Source organism: Mustela putorius, unplaced genomic scaffold (assembly GCF_011764305.1).
Source record: "Mustela putorius furo isolate JIRA1106 unplaced genomic scaffold, ASM1176430v1.1 tig00003942_pilon_pilon_pilon, whole genome shotgun sequence".
Taxonomy (NCBI): domain Eukaryota; kingdom Metazoa; phylum Chordata; class Mammalia; order Carnivora; family Mustelidae; genus Mustela; species Mustela putorius.
In genome coordinates, this window is record NW_025422087.1 from 563,439 (window position 1) to 583,175 (window position 19,737).

The 19,737-nt window shown below is 38.3% G+C and overlaps 1 protein-coding gene across 5 annotated transcripts in view; it reads left to right on the top strand.

Moving 5' to 3' along the window:
• LOC101678481 (phospholipid-transporting ATPase IB-like) overlaps positions 1-19,737 on the top strand; it is a 231,800-nt gene that overhangs the window by 141,811 nt on the left and 70,252 nt on the right. For all 5 annotated transcript variants that reach the window (XM_045069635.1, XM_045069633.1, XM_045069637.1 and 2 more), the window contains one exon: positions 517-700. In XM_045069635.1, the coding sequence (XP_044925570.1) occupies positions 517-700 (184 nt within the window). The remainder of the gene's footprint in view (positions 1-516; positions 701-19,737) is intronic.

Below are 19,737 nucleotides of genomic sequence, written 5' to 3' on the forward strand. Positions count from 1 at the left end.
GAAGATGTGGTCCATATACACTATGGAGTATTATGCCTCCATCAGAAAGGATGAATACCCAACTTTTGTAACAACATGGACAGGACTGGAAGAGATTATGCTGAGTGAAATAAGTCAAGCAGAGAGAGTCAGTTATCATATGGTTTCACTTATTTGTGGAGCATAACAAATAGCATGGAGGACAAGGGGAGATGGAAAGGAGAAGGGAGTTGAGGGAAATTAGAAGGGGAGGTGAACCATGATAGACTATGGACTCTGAAAAACAATCTGAGGGTTTTGAAGGGGCAAGGGTGGGAGGTTGGGGGAACCAGGTGGTGGGTATTAGAGAGGGCATGGATTACATGGAGCACTGGGTGTGGTGCAAAAACAATGAATACTGTTACGCTGAAAATAAATTTAAAAAATAAAAAAATAAAGTTGATTATGTATAGATCATTGTTGACTACTTGTTAAAGGGTTTTAGAACAAGGTGAACAAAAACAAAACACTAAAAATGGTGATTTCTGTCTTTTTCAGGTTATCTCCCCTCCAGAAGGCAGAAATAGTGGACCTGGTTAAGAAGCATGTAGGGGCCATAACTCTTGCCATTGGGGACGGTGCCAATGATGTTGGGATGATCCAGATGGCCCACGTGGGTGTGGGAATCAGTGGGAATGAGGGCATGCTGGCCACCAACAACTCAGATTATGCCATCGCACAGGTCAGTAGTGTGGGCATGAGAATGCTGAATGTCTGAAGTCTACCCCTGAGGCCTACCCTACCCTTTAAGCTGCTTTTCATATGAAACTACCAGCATAGGGTTTTCTTTAGTTTTGTTCTTATGTACTTTGCAACAAAAAGAGTTTTCCTTGAGCAGTCATGGAGTTGGTCATACTGATGTCACCAAGAATCTATAGCTCTGCTAACATAATCTCTAATCCCTCAGTCTCTTCAATCTGTAATGTGTGCTTTGCTTTGTGATGTCTCTCAATGAAGATTTCTTAAAGTCTTATAATATCCCCATTTCTACTTTTTAAAAGGAGACATTGCCTCTTGGCAGGCACTTAAAAAAATTAGACTGTATATTTTAGAACAATTATAGCTTCACAAAAACAAAAACTGAGCAGAAAATATAGAGTTCCCATATATTCCCTGCCTTCCCCCACAGACTCTTCCATCATCAACATCCCCTACCTGAGTGGCATATTTATTATAACTGATGAACCTACATTGACACATCGTTATCATTGCCCCAAATCCACAGTTTACAGTAGGACTTGCTCTTGGTGTTATACATTCTATGGGCTTGGAGAAATGTATAATGAAATGATGGTGAATCCACCATCACAGTATCACACAGAGTAGTTTTACTGCCTTAAAAATCCTCTGTACTCTGCCTATTTTGTATTTCCTCCACACACGAACCCTTGGCAACCACTGATTTTTGTATTATATCCATGATTTTGCCTTTTCCAGAATGTCATATTCATATAGCATGTAGCCTTTTGAAACGGGCTTCTTTCACTTAGTAATATGGCTTGATAGCTCATTTCTATTTAGCTCATTTCTATTTAGTGATGAATAATATTCCACTTTCTGAATGTACAATACTTTATCCATTCACTTACTGAAAAATATCTTAGTTATTCCCAAGTTTGGGCAATTATTAATAAAGTTGCCTAAATATCCATGTGCAGATTTTTTTTTTTAAGTTTTCAACTCCACTGGATTTGTACCAAGGAGTGTAATTGCTACATCATATAGTAAAGGTATAAAAGTATGTTTAGTTTTATAAGAAACTGTCAAACTGCCTTCCACAGTAAGTGTACCATTTATTGGAAGGCACATAAGTAGTTGTGTGTGGTCTGTGATTTACAGCCCCTCTATATTTATGTACTATCCTAGGCTGTTCAACAAGAACACCTCCTCCTCCTACATATTAATATTCTGATAGTTGAAGAATATTTTAATCAATATTTTAAGATTAGCTTTAATGGATCTAATATTTGAGCAACTAACAATAACACTCTTCAGTCTTGCTGAATTCAGGAGCCACCTGTAACTCTTGAACATTCCTTAGGAATAATCCCATACTCTGAGTAGGTCATCCCTGCTAGGGCTATTTTTATGGTGTCTGTCTCAGAGGGGCTAGATTATTTAGAACCCTGGCCACAGGTAAACAGATGCCTGGAATGGGAGAGGTAACAAAATGGATTCCTAGGATTCCACAGCATAGATGAAGAACATATATTACCCCAGTGTTTGAATCAAATCCATTCTGAGACCCTTCTTACTCATAGATTAAGTGTTCTGGTTTTATAGCAGGGAAAACTAAGGCTCCTATATGCTAGAGTATCTGGGTTGGGGAAAGTGTCAGTAAACTATGATCAAAGCACCCGTGTCTATAAATAAGCAAACAAACACACCAAATTCACTTAATCCTGTCCCCAACTGCTACATGCCATTGGGATCCATACTTCCAGGGATCTCAGCAATTATATGTGACATAAGCCTTGAGCTATTAAACAGTGTAGACACATCAGGCTGGCCAGTATCAAGTGTCCTGGGGATCCAGGGAAATATTTGTTTTTTTGTTGTTTTTGTTTTTTGTTTGTTTTAGGATTCTGCAATATAAGTAAAATCAAATGGTATTTATCTTTTTCCGTTGGACTTATTTTACGGAGCACATTACCTACTATGTCCATTCATATTGTCACAAATGGCAAGGTTTCATTCCTTTTTATGGTTAATACTCCATTACACACACACACACACACACACACACACACACACACAAAAAACATCTTCATCCATTCCCCTACTGATGGACACTGAAGTTGCTTCCATATTTTGGCTATTGTCAGTAATGCTTCAGTGAACATAAATGTGCATATATGTCTTTTCAAGTTAGTGTTTTTGTTTTCTTTGGGTAAATACACGGTAGTGCCATTACAAGATTATTTGGTATTTTTAATATTTCGAGGAACCGCTATACTGTTTTCCACAGTAGCTGCATCAGTTTGTAATGAGGGCTCCTTTTCTTCCACAGCCTCACCAACACCTGGTATTTCTTGTCCTTTTGAATACTAGCCATTCTGGTATGTGTGAGGTGATACCTCATTGTTCTGATTTGCATTTCCCTGCAAATTATGTGATGTTTGGCACAAAATAGGTGATTGGTGATGTTGAAAATATTTTCATGTGTTTGTTTGCCATCTGTGTATCTTCTTTGGAAAAATATTTTCTTTGGAAAAGTGTCTGCTCCCATTTTTAAAAGTTTTAATTTAAATTCTGGTTCGTTAACATACAGTGTAATACTAATCTCAAGTATAAAATGTAGTGATTCAACACTTTAATACACTACCCAGTTTTCATCACAAGTGCACTTCCTAATCCCCATCACCTATTAAACCCATCTCCCCCACACCACTGCCTTTTTAAATTGGATTATTTACTGTTTTGGGGTGCTCAGATGAATAGATTTGTTATATATTTTGAATATTGACCCCATATCAAATATATCATTTCCTAATGTCTTCTCCCACACAGTAGGTTGGTACTTTTTCCTTTTGTCAATGATTTCCTCTGCTGTGTAAAAGATTTTTGTTTTGATGTAGTCCCCATAGTTTATTTTTGCTTTTGTTTTCCTTGCCTGAAGAGATATATCTAGAAAAGTGTTGCTAAGGTCAATGTCCAGGAGATTTCTGCCTTTGTTTTTTTCTTTTACCAAGTTTTTATTTAAATTCCAGTCAGTTAACATACAGTGTAATATTAGTTTCAGGTGTAAAGTTTAGTGATTCATCACCTACAATGCCTGGTGCTCATCACAAGTGCCCTGGGTTTCAAGTCAGACATTTAGGTCATTAATTCATTTGAGTTTATTTTTCTGTATTATTTAAGAAGGCAGTCTAGTTTCATTGTTTTGCATGTAGCTTTCCAATTTCCCCAACATCTTTTTGAAGAGACTGTCTTTTCCCCTATTGTATATTCTTGTCTCCTTTGCTATAGATTAATTGAATATAAGTGTGGGGTATTTTTCAGCTCTCTGTTCTTTTTTTTTTTCATTTATTTATTTTCAGCATAACAGTATCATTATTTTTTCACCACACCTAGTGCTCCATGCAATCCGTGCCCTCTATAATACCCACCACCTGGTACCCCGACCTCCCACCCCCCTCCGCCACTTCAAACCCCTCAGATTGTTTTTCAGAGTCCATAGAATCTCATGATTCACTTCCCCTTCTAATTTCCCCCAACCCCCTTCTCTCTAAATCCCCATGTCCTCCATGCTTTTTGTTATGCTCCACAAATAAGTGAAACCATATGATAATTGACTCTCTGCTTGACTTATTTCACTCAGCATAATCTCTTCCAGTCCCGTCCATGTTGCTACAAAAGTTGGGTATTTGTCCTTTCTGATGGAGACATAATACTCCATAGTGTATATGGACCACATCTTCCTTATCCATTTGTTCATTGAAGGGCATCTTGGTTCTTTCCACAGTTTGGCGACCATGGCCATTGCTGCTATAAACACTGGGGTCCAGATGGCCCTTCTTTTCACTACATCTGTACCTTTGGGGTAAATACCCAGTAGTGCAATGGCAGGGTCATAGGGAAGTTCCATTTATAATTTCTTGAGAAATCTCCACACTGTTCTCCAAAGAGGCTGCACCAACTTGCATTCCCACCAACAGTGTAAGAGGGTTCCCCTTTCTTCACATCCTCTCCAACACATGTTGTTTCCTGTCTTGCTAATTTTGGCCATTCTAACTGGTGTAAGGTGATATCTCAATGTAGTTTTAATTTGAATCTCCCTAATGGCTAGTGATGATGAGCATTTTTTCATGTGTCTGATAGCCATTTGTATGTCTTTATTGGAGAAGTGTCTGTCCATATCTTCTGCCCATTTTTTGATATGATTGTCTGTTTTGTGTGTGTTGAGTTTGAGGAGTTCATTATAGATCCTGGATATCAACCTTTTGTCTGTACTGTCATTTGCAAATACCTTCTCCCATTCTGTGGGTTGCCTCTTTGTTTTCTTGACTGTTTCCTTTGCTGTGCAGAAGCTTTTGATTTTGATGAAGTTCCAAAAGTTCATCTTCACTTTTGTTTCCTTTGCCTTTGGAGACATATCTTGAAAGAAGTTGCTGTGGCTGATATCGAAGAGATTACTGCCTATGTTCTCCTCTAGGATTCTGATGGATTACTGTCTCACATTGAGGTCTTTTACCCATTTTGAATTGATCTTTGTGTATGGTGTAAGAGAATGGTCGAGTTTCCTTCCTCTACATATAGCTGCCCAGTTTTTCCAGCACCATTTATTGAAGTGACTGTCTTTTTTCCACTGTATATTTTTTCCTGTTTTGTCGAAGATTATTTGACCATAGAGTTGAGGGCCATATCTGGGCTCTCTACTCTGTTCCACTGGTCTATGTGTCTGTTTTTATGTCAGTACCATGCTGTCTTGGTGATCACAGCTTTGTAGTAAAGCTTGAAATCAGGTAACGTGATGCCCCCAGCTTTATTTTTGTTTTTCAACATTTCCTTAGTGATTCGGGGTCTCTTCTGATTCCATACAAATTTTTGGATTATTTGCTTTAGCTCTTTAAAGAATACCGGTGGAATTTTGATTGGAATAGCATTAAAATTATATATTGCTCTAGGCAGTATAGACATTTTAACAATGTTTTTTCTTCTGATCCAAGAACATGGAATGGTCTTCCATCTTTTTGTGTCTTCTTAAATTTCTTTCATGAGTGTTCTGTGGTCCCGTTGAGATCAGGAACATGATAAGTATGCCCACTCTCACCACTCTTGTTCAACATAGTATTAGAAGTCCTAGCAACAGCAATCAGACAACAAAGAGAAATAAAAGGTATCCAAATTGGCAAGGAAGAAGTCAAACTCTCTCTCTTCGCAGATGACATGATTCTTTATATGGAAAACCCAAAAGACTCCACCCCCAAACTACTAGAACTCATACAGCAATTCAGCAACGTGGCAGGATACAAAGTCAATGTACAGAAATCAGTGGCTTTCTTATACACTAACAATGAAAATACAGAAAGGGACATTAGAGAATCGATTCCATTTACTATAGCACCAAGAACCATAAGATACCTGGGAATAAACCTAACCAAAGAGGCAAAGGATCTGTTCTTTTTTTTTTAAATTATTAACATACAGTGTGTTATTTGTTTCAGGGGTACATGTCTGTGATTCATCAGTCTTACACAACACACAGCACTCAGCACAACACATACCTTCTCTAATGTCCATCACCCAACTACCCATCCCTACCCCTGCCATCAAGCAACCCTCAGTTTGTTTTCTGAGATTAAGAGTCTCTTATGCTTTGTCTCCCTCTCTGGTTTCTTCCTGTTTCATTTCCTCCTCTCTATTCCCCTATGATCCTCCGATTTCTTTCTTAAATTCTGCATATCAGTGAGATCATATGAAAATTGTCTTTCTCTGACTTATTTCACACAGCATAATATCCTCTATTTCCACCATGTTGCTGCAAATGGCAAGAGTTAATTTTTTGATGGTTGTATAATATTCCATTGTATATGTATACCACATCTTCTTTATCCATTTATCAGTTGATAGATATTTAGGCTCTTTCCATAGTTTGGCTATTGTGGACAATGCTGCCTTGAACACTGGGGGTTGCATGCCTCTTTGGCTCACCACATTTGTATCTTTGAGGTAAATACCTAGTAGTACAATTGCTGGGTTTTAGGATAGCTTTTTTCAACTTTTTGAGGAACCTCCATACTGTTTTCCAAAGTGGCTGCACCAGCTTGCATTCCCACCAACAGTGTAGGAGGTTTCTCCTTTCTCCACATCCTTGCCAACATCTGTCATTTCCTGACTTATTAATTTTAGCTGTTCTGACTGGGGTGAGCTGTGGTTTTGACTTGTATTTCCCTGATGCTGAGTGATGTTGAGCACTTTTTCATGTGTCTGTTGGGCATTTGGATGTCTTTTTAAAAAAATATTTTATTTATTTGACAGACAGAGATTACATGTAGGCAGAGCAGCAGGCAGAGAGAGAGTAGGAAGCAGGTTCCCTGCTGAGCAGAGAGCCCGATGTGGGCTGGATCCCAGGACCCTGGGGTCATGATCTGAGCTGAAGGCAGAGGCCTTAACCCACTGAGTCACCCAGGTGCCCCCATTTTTCCATTTCTTTATGTCTTCCTGAATTTCTTTCATGAATTTTCTGAGTACAGATCCTTTGACTCTTTGGTTAGGCTTATTTATAGGTATTTTATGGGTTTTGGTGCAATTGTAAATGGGATCGACTCCTTAATTTCTCTTTCTTCTGTTTCATTGTTAAGAGTATAGAAATGCACTGATTTCTGTGCATTGATTTTATCTCCTCCCACTTTGCTGAATTCCTATATGAGCTCTAGCAATTTTGGGGTGGAATCTTTTGGGTTTTCCACATAGAGTACCATGTCATCTGTGAAGAGTCAGAGTTTGACTTCTTCTTTGCCAGTTTAGATGCCTTTTATTTCTTTTCACTGTCTGATTGCTGAGGCTAAGACTTCTAATACTAGTATTAAACAACAGTTGTGTTCCTGACCTTAGGGAAACACTCTGTTTTCCCCCATTAGGAATGATATTACTGCAACCAGTTGTGTTTTCACTTTTGTTTGTTTCCGTGAATTTTAAAAATTCTTCCTTAATTTCCTGGTTAACCCATTCATTCCTTAGTAGGATGTTTTTTAGACTTCGTGGATTTGAGTTCTTTCCAAATTTCCTCCTGTGATTGAATTTGTTTCAAAGCACTGTGGTTTGAAAGTATGCAGGGAATGATCCCAATCTTTTTGAACTGGCAGAGACCTGATTTGTGACCCGGTATGTGATCTCTTCTGGAGAATACGTATTCTGTTGCTTTAGGATAGAATGCTCTGACTATATCTGCAAAGTCCATCTGGTCCAGTGTGTCATTCAAAGCCCTTGCTTCCTTGTTGATCTTCTACTTAGATGATCTGTCCATTACAGTGAGTGTGATGTTGAAGTCCCTTACTATTATTATTATGAATGTGATTCTTTCATTTTGTTATTGATTCATTTATATAATTGGCTGCTCCCACGTTGGTGGCATAAATATTTACAATTGTTATATCTTCTAGTTAGATAGGCCCTTTAATTATGATATAGTGTCCTTCCTCATCTTTCATTATAGTCTTTGGTTTAAAATATAATCTGATGTAAGGATTGCTACTGCAATTTTCTTTTGATATCCATTAGCATGATAAGTGGTTTTACACCCCTTTACTTTCAATCTGGAGGTGTCTTTGGGTCTAAAATGAGTCTCCTGTAGACAACATATGTATGGGTCTTTTTCTTTTTTTAAATCCAATCTGATACCCTCTTTTGATTGGAGAATTAGTTCATTTACATTCAGAGTAATTATTGAAGATATGAATTTAGCACCATTGTATTACTTGTAAAATCACTATTTCTGTATATTGTCTCTGTTCCCTTTTGGTCTATGCTACTTTTGGGCTCTCTCCTTGCTTTAAGGGTCCCCTTTAATATTTCTTGGTGGGCTGGTTTAGTGATCACACATTCTTTTAGTTTCTGTTTGTCCTGGAAGGTTTTTTCTCCTATTTTGAATGACATCCTTGCTGGATGAAGTATTCTTGGCTGCATATTCTTCTCATTTAGCACCCTGAATATATCATGCCAGTACTTTCTGGCCTGCAAGATCTCTGTGGATAAGTCTTCTGCCAGTCTGGTGTTTCTATCCTTGTATGTTATGGTCCTCCTGTCCCAAGCTGCTTTCAGGATTTTGTCGTTGTCTCTGAGATTTCCAAGTTTCTATTATTGACTATTATAAGTCAAGGTGTTGACTTATTTTTATTGATTTTGAAGAGGGTTCTCTGTGTCTCCCGTACCTCAATGTCTGATTCCTTCCCCAGGTTAGGTAAGTTTCCTACTATAATTTGCTCCAATACCTTCTGTCCCCCTCCCCTGGCAACTTTCCTCTTCTTCTCCAATCCCAATTATTGTAATATTATTTCTCTCTATGGTATCATTTATCCCTCAAATTCTCCCCACATGATCCAGTAGATTTTCTTTTTCTCAGTTTCTTTATTCTCCATAATTTTTCTTATATATTGCTAATTCTTTCTTTTGCCTTATTTATCCTAGCAGTTAGAGCCTCTGTTTTTTATTGTACCTCATTAATAGCCTTTTTGATTTTTACTTCATTAGATTTTAGTTCTATTTTTCCAGAAAGGGATCCTCTAGTGTTGTCTATGCTTTTTTTCAAGGCCAGCTAGTATCTTTGTAATCATTATCCCGAACTCTACTTCTGACATCTTATTTATCTCAATACTGATTAAGTCCCTGGCAGTCAGTACTGCCTCTTGTTCTTTTTTCCTCTTTTTTGAGGTGAGTTTTTCTATCTTGTAATTCTTGCAGAAAGGGGCAGCTTTTCTATTTGTAGAATTTCAGCTAATCTTTTTTTTAGATCTCTGGTTAAGTTTGCAGGTGTTCAGAATGATTTGATAGCTATCTTGCTGAATTCCTAGGACCAGACAAACTAAGATCTCCTACTTGTCTGCCATTTTGGACTATCTCCCCCAGGTATTTTTTAATTTCCTATTTGATTTCTTCTTTGACTCAGGAGCTGTTTAGTAACATATTGTTTAGTCTCCACATGTTTTTGATTTTTCTGTTTTTTTTTTCTTATAATTTATGTGTAGCTTCATTCATATCAGTTGTAGTAAAAAAAAAAAAAAGGAACATGCTTGGTAGGATTGTAATCTTCTTAAATTTATTTAGGCTTCTTTTGTGGCCTAACACATTATGTATCTTAGAGAATGGTCCATGTGCACTTGAAAAGAAGGCCATATTCTGTTGTTTTGGAATGGCATTTTCTGTATATGTCAAGTTCATTTGGTCTAATGTGTTGTTCAAAGACACTGTTTCCTTATTCATTTTCTGCCTGGATGATCTATTCACTGAGTGGGGTGTTACAGTCCCCTACTACTTATCATATGGCTGTCAGTTTTCCCTTTGTGTCTGTTAATATTTGCTTTATTTAGGTGCTCCTATAGATAACTCTAATTATTATATTCTCTTGATTATTGATCCCTTTATCATTATGTAGTGCCTTCTTAGTCACTTGCTACAATCTTTGATTTCAAGTCTATTTTGTCTGATATAGGTATTGTCCCTGGCTTTTTTTTTTTTTTTCACTTCCATTTGCATGGCATATCTTTTTCCATCACTTCACTTTCAGCCTATGGGTCTGAAGTGAGTCTCTTGCAGGCAGCATATAAATGAGTCCCGTTTGTTTAATCCATTTTGTCAACTTATATCTTTTTACAAGCATTTAGACTATTTACACAAAGTAATTATTGATAGGTATTTACTTATTGCCATTTTGTTAATTGCTTTCTGGTTGTTCTTATAGTTTTTCTCTATTTCCTTCATCTTCTCTTACTGTTTGACTTGTGATTTGTGATTTTCTTTAGTGTTTTGCTTGTCTTTACTTCTCTAGATTTTTTGGTGTATCTGTTATAAGTTTTTTGGTTTATGGCTATTATGAAGTTTTATATAACATCCAAAGTATATTGCAGACTATATTAAGTTGATGGTCTCTTAAGTATGAACTTTTAAAAAAGTACTTCATTTTTTCTTCTACCTCCACAATTTATGTATACTTTACTATATTTTACATCTTTATATTTTGTAAATCCCCTTAACTAATTTTTTTGAACTGATTTTACTACTTTTGTCTTTATAACTTTCATACTAGTTTATAAGTGATTCTCCCATGATCTTTTTTTTAATTAATTTTTTTTAATTTTCAGCATAACAGTATTCATTATTTTTGCACCACACCCAGAGCTCCATGCAACCCGTGCCCTCTATAATTTCCACTACCTGGTACCCCGACCTCCCACCCCCCCACCCCTTCAAACTCCTCAAATTGTTTTTCAGAGTCCATAGTCTCTCATGGTTCACCTTCCCTTCTAATTTCCCTCAACTCCCTTCTCCTCTTCATCTCCCCTTGTCCTCCATGCTATCTGTTATGCTCCACAAATAAGTGAAACCATATGATAATTGACTCTCTCTGCTTGACTTATTTCACTCAGCATAATCTCTTCCAGTCCTGTCCATGTTGCTACAGAGTTGGGTATTCATCCTTTCTGATGGAGGCATAATACTCCATAGTGTATACGGACCACATCTTCCTTATCCATTTGTTCATTGAAGGGCATCTTGGTTCTTTCCACAGTTTGGCGACCATGGCCATTGCTGCTATAAACATTGGGGTCCAGATGGCCCTTCTTTCACTACATCTATATCTTTGGGTAAATATCCAGTAGTGCAATGGCAGGGTCATAGGGAAGTTCTATTTTTAATTTCTTGAGGAATCTCCACACTGTTCTCCAAAGAGGCTGCACCAACTTGCATTCCCACCAACAGTGTAAGAGGGTTCCCCTTTCTTCACATCCCCTCCAACACATGTTGTTTCCTGTCTTGCTAATTTTGGCCATTCTATCTGGTGTAAGGTGATATCTCAATGTGGTTTTAATTTGAATCTCCCTGTGGGCTAGTAATGATGAAAATTTTTTCATGTGTCTGATAGCCATTTGTATGTCTTCATTGGAGAAGTGTCTGTTCATATCTTCTGCCCATTTTTTGATATGGTTGTCTGTTGTGTGAGTGTTGAGAATGAGGAGTTCATTATAGATCCTGGATATCAACCTTTTGTCTGTACTGTCATTTGCAAATACCTTCTCCCATTCCGTGGGTTGCCTCTTTGTTTTCTTGACTGTTTCCTTTGCTGTGCAGAAGCTTTTGATTTTGATGAAGTCCTAAAAGTTTATTTTCGCTTTTGTTTCCTTTGCCTTTGGAGACATATCTTGAAAGAAGTTGCTGTGGCTGATATCGAAGAGATTACTGCCTATGTTCTCCTCTAAGATTCTGATGGATTCCTGTCTCACATTGAGGTCTTTTATCCATTTTGAGTTGATCTTTGTGTACAGTGTATGAGAATTTCCTTCTTCTACATATAGCTGTCCAGTTTTCCCAGCACCATTTATTGAAGAGACTGTCTTTTTTCCACCATATATTTTTTCTTGTGTTGTCGAAGATTATTTGACCATAAAGATGAGGGTCCATATCTGGGCTCTCTACTCTGTTCCACTGGTCTATGTGTCTGTTTTTATGCCAGTACCATGCTGTCTTGGCGATCACAGCTTTGAAGTAAAGCTTGAAATCAGATAGCGTGATGCCCCCAGTTTTATTTTTGTTTTTCAACATTTCCTTAGTGATTTGGGGTCTCTTCTGATTCCATACAAATTTTTGGATTAATTGCTCCAGCTCTTTGAAGAATATCGGTGGAATTTTGATTGAAATGGCATTAAAAGTATAGATTGCTCTAGGCAGTATAGACATTTTAACAATGTTTATTCTTCCGATCCAAGAGCATGGAATGGTCTTCCATCTTTTTGTGTCTTCTTCAATTTCTTTTATGAGTGTTCTGTAGTTCCTCGAGGACAGATCCTTTACCTCTTTGGTTAGGTTTATTCCCAGGTATCTTATGGTTCTTGGTGCTATAGTAAATGGAATCGATTCTCTAATGTCCCTTTCTGTATTTTCATTGTTAGTGTATAAGAAAGCCACTGATTTCTGTACATTGACTTTGTATCCTGCCACGTTGCTGAATTGCTGTATGAGTTCTAGTAGTTTGGGGGTGGAGTCTTTTGGGTTTTCCATATAAAGAATCATGTCATCTGCGAAGAGAGAGAGTTTGACTTCTTCCTTGCCAATTTGGATACCTTTTATTTCTCTTTGTTGTCTGATTGCTGTTGCTAGGACTTCTAATACTATGTTGAACAAGAGTGGTGAGAGTGGGCATACTTATCATGTTCCTGATCTCAACGGGAAGGCTGCAAGCTTTTTTCCATTGAGGGTGATATTTGCCATGGGTCTTTCATAGATAGATTTTATGAAGTTCAGGAATGTTCCCTCTATCCTTATACTTTGAAGAGTTTTAATCAAGAACGGTGCTGGATTTTGTCAAACGCTTTTTCTGCATCAATTGAGAGGACCAGGTGGTTCTTCTCTCTTTCATATTAATTTGTTCTATCACATTGATTGATTTGCGAATGTTGAACCATCCTTGTAGCCCAGGGATGAATCCCACCTGGTCATGGTGGATAATCTTTTTAATGTGCTGTTGGATCCTGTTTGCTAGGATCTTGTTGAGAATCTTAGCTTCCATATTCATCAGTGATATTGGTCTGAAATTCTCCTTTTTGGTAGGGTCTTTGCCTGGTTTGGGAATCAGGGTAATGCTGGCTTCATAGAAAGAGTCTGGAGTTTTCCTTCTGCTACAATTTTTTGAAACAGTTTCAGGATAATAGGTGTTATTTCTTCTTTGAAAGTTTGGTAGAATTCTCCAGGGAATCTTTCAGGTCCTGGGCTCTTGTTTTTGGGAGGTTTTTGATCACCACTTCAATCTCGTTACTAGATATCAGTCTATTCAGGTTGTCAATTTCTTCCTGGTTCAATTTGGGAGTTTATAGTTTTCCAGGAATGCATCCATTTCATCTAGGTTGCTTAGCTTATTGGCATATAACTGTTGATAATAACTTCTGATGCTTGTTTTTACTTCCTTGGTGTTAGTTGTGATCGCTTCCTTTTCATTCATAATTTTATTAATTTGGGCTTTCTCTCTTTTCTTTTGGATTAGTGTGGCCAATGGTTTTTTGATCTTATTGATTCTTTCAAAAAACCAGCTTCTAGTTTCATCTATACATTCTAATGTATCTCTGGTTTCTACCTCATTGATCTCAGCTCTAATCTTGATTATTTCCTTTCTTATGTGTGGGGTTGGTTTGATTTGTTGTTGATTCTCTAGTTCTTTGAGGTGTATAGACAGCTGGTGTATTCTGGATTTTTCATATTTTTTTTTGAGGGAGGCATGGATGGCTATGTATTTCCCCCTTAGGACTACCTTTGCTGTTTCCCATAGGTTTTGGACCAAAGTGTCTTCATTCTCATTGGTTTCCATGAATTGTTTCAGTTCTTCTTTGATCTCCTGGTTGATCCAAGCATTCTTAATCAAGGTGGTCTTTAGCTTCCAGGTGTTTGAGTTCCTTCCAAACTTTTCCTTGTGATTGAGCTCCAGCTTCAAAGCATTGTGATCTGAGAATATGTAGGGAATAATCTCAGTCTTTTGGTATCGGTTGAGTCCTGATTTGTGACCCAGTATGTGGTCTATTCTTGAGAAGGTTCCATGTGCACTTGAGAAGAATGAGTATTCTGTTGTGTTAGGGTGGAATGTTCTGTATATATCTTTGAGGTCCATCTGGTCCAGTGTGTCATTCAATGCTCTTGTTTCTTTATTGATTTTATGCTTTGATGATCTGTCTATTTCTGAGAGGCATGTGTTAAGATCTCCTACTATTAATGTATTCATATCAATATGACTCTTTATCTTGATTAAGTTTTCTTATGTAATTGACTGCTCCCATATTTGAGTCATAGATATTTACAATTTTAGATCATCTTGGTGGATAGTCCCTTTAAGAATGATGTAGTGTCCTTCTGTATCTCTGACTACAGTCTTTAGTTTAAAATCTAAGTTATCTGATATGAGAATCACTACCCCAGCCTTCCTTTGAGGCCCATTGGCATGAAAGATGCTTCTCCATCCCTTCACTTTCAGTCTGGGTGTATCTTTAGGTTCAAAATGGGTCTCTTGTAGACAACATATGGATGAGTCCCATCATTTTATCCAATCTGCAACCCTATGCCATTTTATGGGCTCATTTAGGCCATTCACATTGAGAATGATTATTGATAGATATGTTCTTATTGACATCGTATTACCTTTGAAGTCCATCTTTCTGTAGATTGTCTCTATATTTCTGTTCAATGCTATTCTTGGGATTTTTCCTCTTTTATAGAAGTCTCCTTAATATTTCCTGTGGCGTTGGCTTGGTGGTTGACTAGTCTTTTAAGCCTTGCTGGTCTTGGAAACTCTTTATCTCTCCATCCATTTTGAATGTCAGTCTTGCTGGATAAAGTATTCTTGGCTGCATATTCTTCTCATTTAATGCCCTGAATATGTCTTGCCAGCCGTTACTGGCTTGCCAGGTCTCTGTGGATAGGTCTGACGTTATTCTGATGGGCTTTCCTCTGTAAGTAAGGAGCCTTTTTGTCTTAGCAGCTTTCAAGAGATTATACCTACAATTATGATTCCTCAATTTGACTATCAGGTGCCTTGGTTTTTTGTTTTGTTTTGTTTTGTTTTTATTTTTGTTTTTGGTTTTTTTTTTGGAATCTATAATCTTGTTCAGGATCTAGTACATGAATGCTGGTTCCATTTGTGTGATTGGAAAAATTTACATGAAGAACTTGTTCCACTATATCTTCTAGACTTCTGTCTTTCTCCTCCCCCTCAGGGATCCCAATAATTCTGACATTGGAACATTTCATGGCATCATTTATTTCCCTGATTCTGTTTTCATGATTTCTATGCTGTTTGTTCCAGGCTTCCTCCTGATCCTTTCTCTCTATCTGTTTGTACTCCCAATCACTAATTCTATCTTCTATCTCAGTTACCCTAGCTTTGAGAGAATTTAGATTAGTTTGGAACTCATTGAGGGCATTGTGAACCTCAGCCCTGGTAGCTTTTAGCTCTTCCCTAACATTGTGAACATCCTGTCTGGTCGCTTTCAGCTCGGCCCTACTCAATTCCATTTGGTCATCGATGGCTTTCTCCAACCTAGCTATTGCCTGGATAATTGTTAGCCTGAATTCCCTTTCTGACATATTGTCTATGTTATAGCCATTAGCTCTGTTGCAGAAGGTCCGTCCTCTGTATTTTTCTTCTGTTGGGCATTCCTCCTCCTAGTCACTTTGGTGAGAGATGAGTGAACAGATGAAGCTGGATGTATCGACTGTGGTGCAGTCAAGGTTCACCCTGGAACAATTCTGAGCAATCAGGATTCCCCACCCAAATGAGTGACAAAAGAAAAGAAAAAGAAAAAAAGAGAGAGAGAGAGGAAAGAAAGGGAAGATGAAAGAGAAGGTTCAGCCCAAATGAGCCCCAAGGTAAGATTTATGAAGTATACAAAGAAAAACAGACAAACAAAAAGACTGATAAAAAAATATATGACAAGAGAAAATATATATATATATATATATATATATATATGCAAATAAAGGAAGAACTTCATCAAAAAGGGCCCCAAGTGTAAGATTTATATACTATCAGGACAAACACAAAAACACAGAAACAGTGGTGGAAGAAAAAGATGGGAGAGTGGTTATAAATTCTCAGTGTGGGCACAGAAGTTTGTTTTGATTCTTCCTGGATGTATCTTGATATCTTTGTTAAAGGTCTCAACTTTCCTAAGATAAAGGGGGATTAAAAATTGGTTTACCTATAGGGATAGTATTGATTGGGGAAAGAGGATTACTTTGATGTTTAACTCTATATGAATATTAGATAATAAAAATAAAAAGTAATAAACTAGACTAAACTAAACTAAAATTAAAAAAAAAAAGAAATTCAAAAAATAGAAATGCAAAAGAACAACACAAATGTATGTATCCAAAAGTTCAGATCAGAAGGCTATTATGGAATTTGATGTACTGGACAGCTCACTGTGATGGTAAATAGGTTAAAAAATCATCTATATATTAAAAAATGAGCCAGAATAGTGGGAACAAATTAAAAATAAAAGTTGTCCTATGAAGTAGTGGTGGTTGTTCTCTTGCATTCCTTTTTTTTTTTTTTCTTTCTTTCTTGGTTTGTTTTCTGGGGGAGGGGCCTGCCACATGGGTTTTCAGTCAATGATGTTTCCTGAGTTAAGTCCTCCCGCCCCCCTCCAAGGGGGTGGGCTCTGAGGAAACTGGTTTTTTTCAGGCTTTTGTTCTCTGGTGGTTTTTATGTTTGTTCACTTTTTTTTTCTCTCACCTTGACCAGTTTTGATGGTTTTTGTAGTTTTACAGGAAAACAAACTGCACTCTGCCCTCTCAGAGAGAAGCCTCAGTCTGGCTGCAGAGCCCAAATAAGTTCCCCCTTGGCTACTGACATAGCAGGTTCTGAATCCCGGTCCCTGGGGACGCAGGATCTTCTGCTTGTACCCAAAACCATGGCAGCGGTGGCTGTCTGGGAGCTCCAGACTGCCAGAGAGGCTCCAAGCAGTGATCACACACTGAGCTTTTCCTGCTGGCCCGGGCTGCGAGTGCCTGGTCTTTCTGGGTGTAGGAGCACCCGGCTTGTGCGCACCTCTTTCAGGTGAGGCTGTGGGTCGCGCACACATCTCAGGCTCTGAGAATGGGGCGCAAGTCCAAAAGCACCAGTCTGGGCCTTCCCGCACCTTTCTCAGGGGAGAGTTTGGGGCGCGCATCTTAGGCTCTGAAACAATGGCGTGGGTCAAAGACTGCCAGCTGGGCCTTTGTACCTCTCTCAGGGGAGGATGAGGGGCACACGTATCTCAGGCTCTGTAGCAGGACCCGTGCATTCTGCCATCCCGCGTGGCTCCCATCCCCTCACAGGAGCCGGACCCTTCATGTTCTCGGGTGCGCTGGCGGCATAGGGACCAAGACCTGGTTTCTCCGCCACACTCTCTCTGGCTCAGTTCCAGTGGAGGCTGCCCTGGGTCTGGGGACTTAAGCCCCTGTCCCTAGCTTCCCCGATTCCCACAATTTCCCCCCTGCAATCCTTTGCTCTTTTTGAGTGCTTTCAACCAGACTCCAAGTTAATGCTGGTCCCCAGACGCAGGGCACGCTTGTATTGGGGTATTACTTTCCAACTGGTTGCCTCTGGTGGCTCCCTCCCCCTTTTGTTTATCTTCAGATATCAGTCCACCGTTCCCACTCCGCTTTACCTGCCCACTGTAGTCTTTTGCCCCTGTAGAGATCCAGATGTGTATAATTCTGACCTCAGGCTGATTTCATGGGTGATCGAAGTTCTTTGGTAGGTAATCAGCTCACTTTAGGGTACAGGTTGAAAAGGCGCTTCCTCCTACTTCCCCGCCATCTTGTCCCCCCCCCACCCCACTCCCACGATCTTTATGTTTGGTTTAACCTAGAACAGTTTTCCTTTCATATATATATATATGTATATATATATAATTTTTTTTTACTTCTAATTATGGCCTTTTGTTTTCCACTTTAAAAAGGCTCTTTACTATTTCTTATAGGGCCAGTTTATTGGTGATGATTTCTTTTAATTTTTGTTTAGGAAATTCTTTATCTCATCCTGAATTCTGAATAACTTTGTTGGATGGAGTATTCTTGGTTGTGTGTTTTTTCCTTTCAGCATTTTGAATATATCATGGTATTACCTTCTGAGCTGCAATATTCCTGCTGAAAAATTATTGTCATTATTAAGTGTTGTTGTTTAGATGTCTTATTGGAACTCCCTATTCTTCCTGAATCTGAATGTCAGTTTCCTTTCCTAGATTAGGGAAGTTTTCAGTTATTATTTATTCAGATAAACTTATCTGCCTCTTATTTGCTCCTCCCTCTGGAACCTCTGTAATGTGAATGTTTCTTCCCTTGATGTTGTCCAAGAGATCCTTTAACCCATCCTTATTTCTTTTTTTCTTTTTATATTTCAGCTTAGGTGCTTTCCATCACTTTGTGCTCCAGATTGTTGATCCATTCTTTTGTATCCTCTAATCTACCTTCATTTCCCTGTAGTGTATCTTTTATTTCAATTATTGTATTTTTTTCTAGTTTTCTAGTTTTTCTCCCCCCACTTTTTTTTGTATTCTTCAATCCTGATTGGTTCTTCTTTTATATTTTTTATTTCTTTGTTGAAGTTCTCATTGAGTTTATCCACTCTTCTCTCTAGTCTGTTAAGCATCTTTATAATCATTACTTTAAAATCTTTATCAGGTAGGTTGGATATCTCTGTTTTTAGTTCTCTCTCTCTGTCTCTCTCTCTCTTTGAGGTTTTTGTCTTGTTCTTTCATTTGGAGCATATTCCTCTGTCTTCTCATTTTACTTGGATTTCTGTGTTTTTATGAATTAGGCATAATATTACTCTCCTAAGCTTAAAGGAATGTGTATGGTTGTCCCTCATGTAGACTGCATGTGCCTGGTCACTTTGGTTGCCTGGCTGGAGCTGTGCCTGGCATAGGATGAGATTCCCAAGGCATTCTTTGCTAGAGCCACCCTGGTGCGATGGCCTGAACTGAATTAAGCATATAACAGGATGTTCTTAGGTCTCTCCTGGCATCCTGGAAGGACAGCTGAAGCTGAAGTGCATATAAGTCAGGTGTCCTTGGGTACTCTACACAGGGGGCACTCTGGCAGGTGGCTGGTGGATATTATAGAGCGCACAGATTGCATTTGAGCACTGGGTGTGGTGAAAAAATAATGAATACTGTTTTTCTGAAAATAAATAAATTGAAAAAATTTAAAAAAAATATGGTGTTTGTCCTTTCTGAAAAACAATCTGAGGGTTTTGAAGGGGCGGGGGGTGGGAGGTCGGGGAACCAGGTGGTGGGTATTATAGAGGGCATGGATTGCATGGAGTACTGGGTGTGGTGCAAAAATAATGAATACTGTTATGCTGAAAATAAAAAATAAATTTAAAAAATATGGTGTTAAAATTTTTTTTAGTGATAAAGTAGGTTAAGTTTATAAAGCTTGAAAAAAATTTCTTTACAGAGAACTGCCATGTCAGGTTGTCTGCGAAATTGGTTTCATTCTGCTTCCTTCTGTGTTGTATTTTCTAGAGCAGGAGCTCTG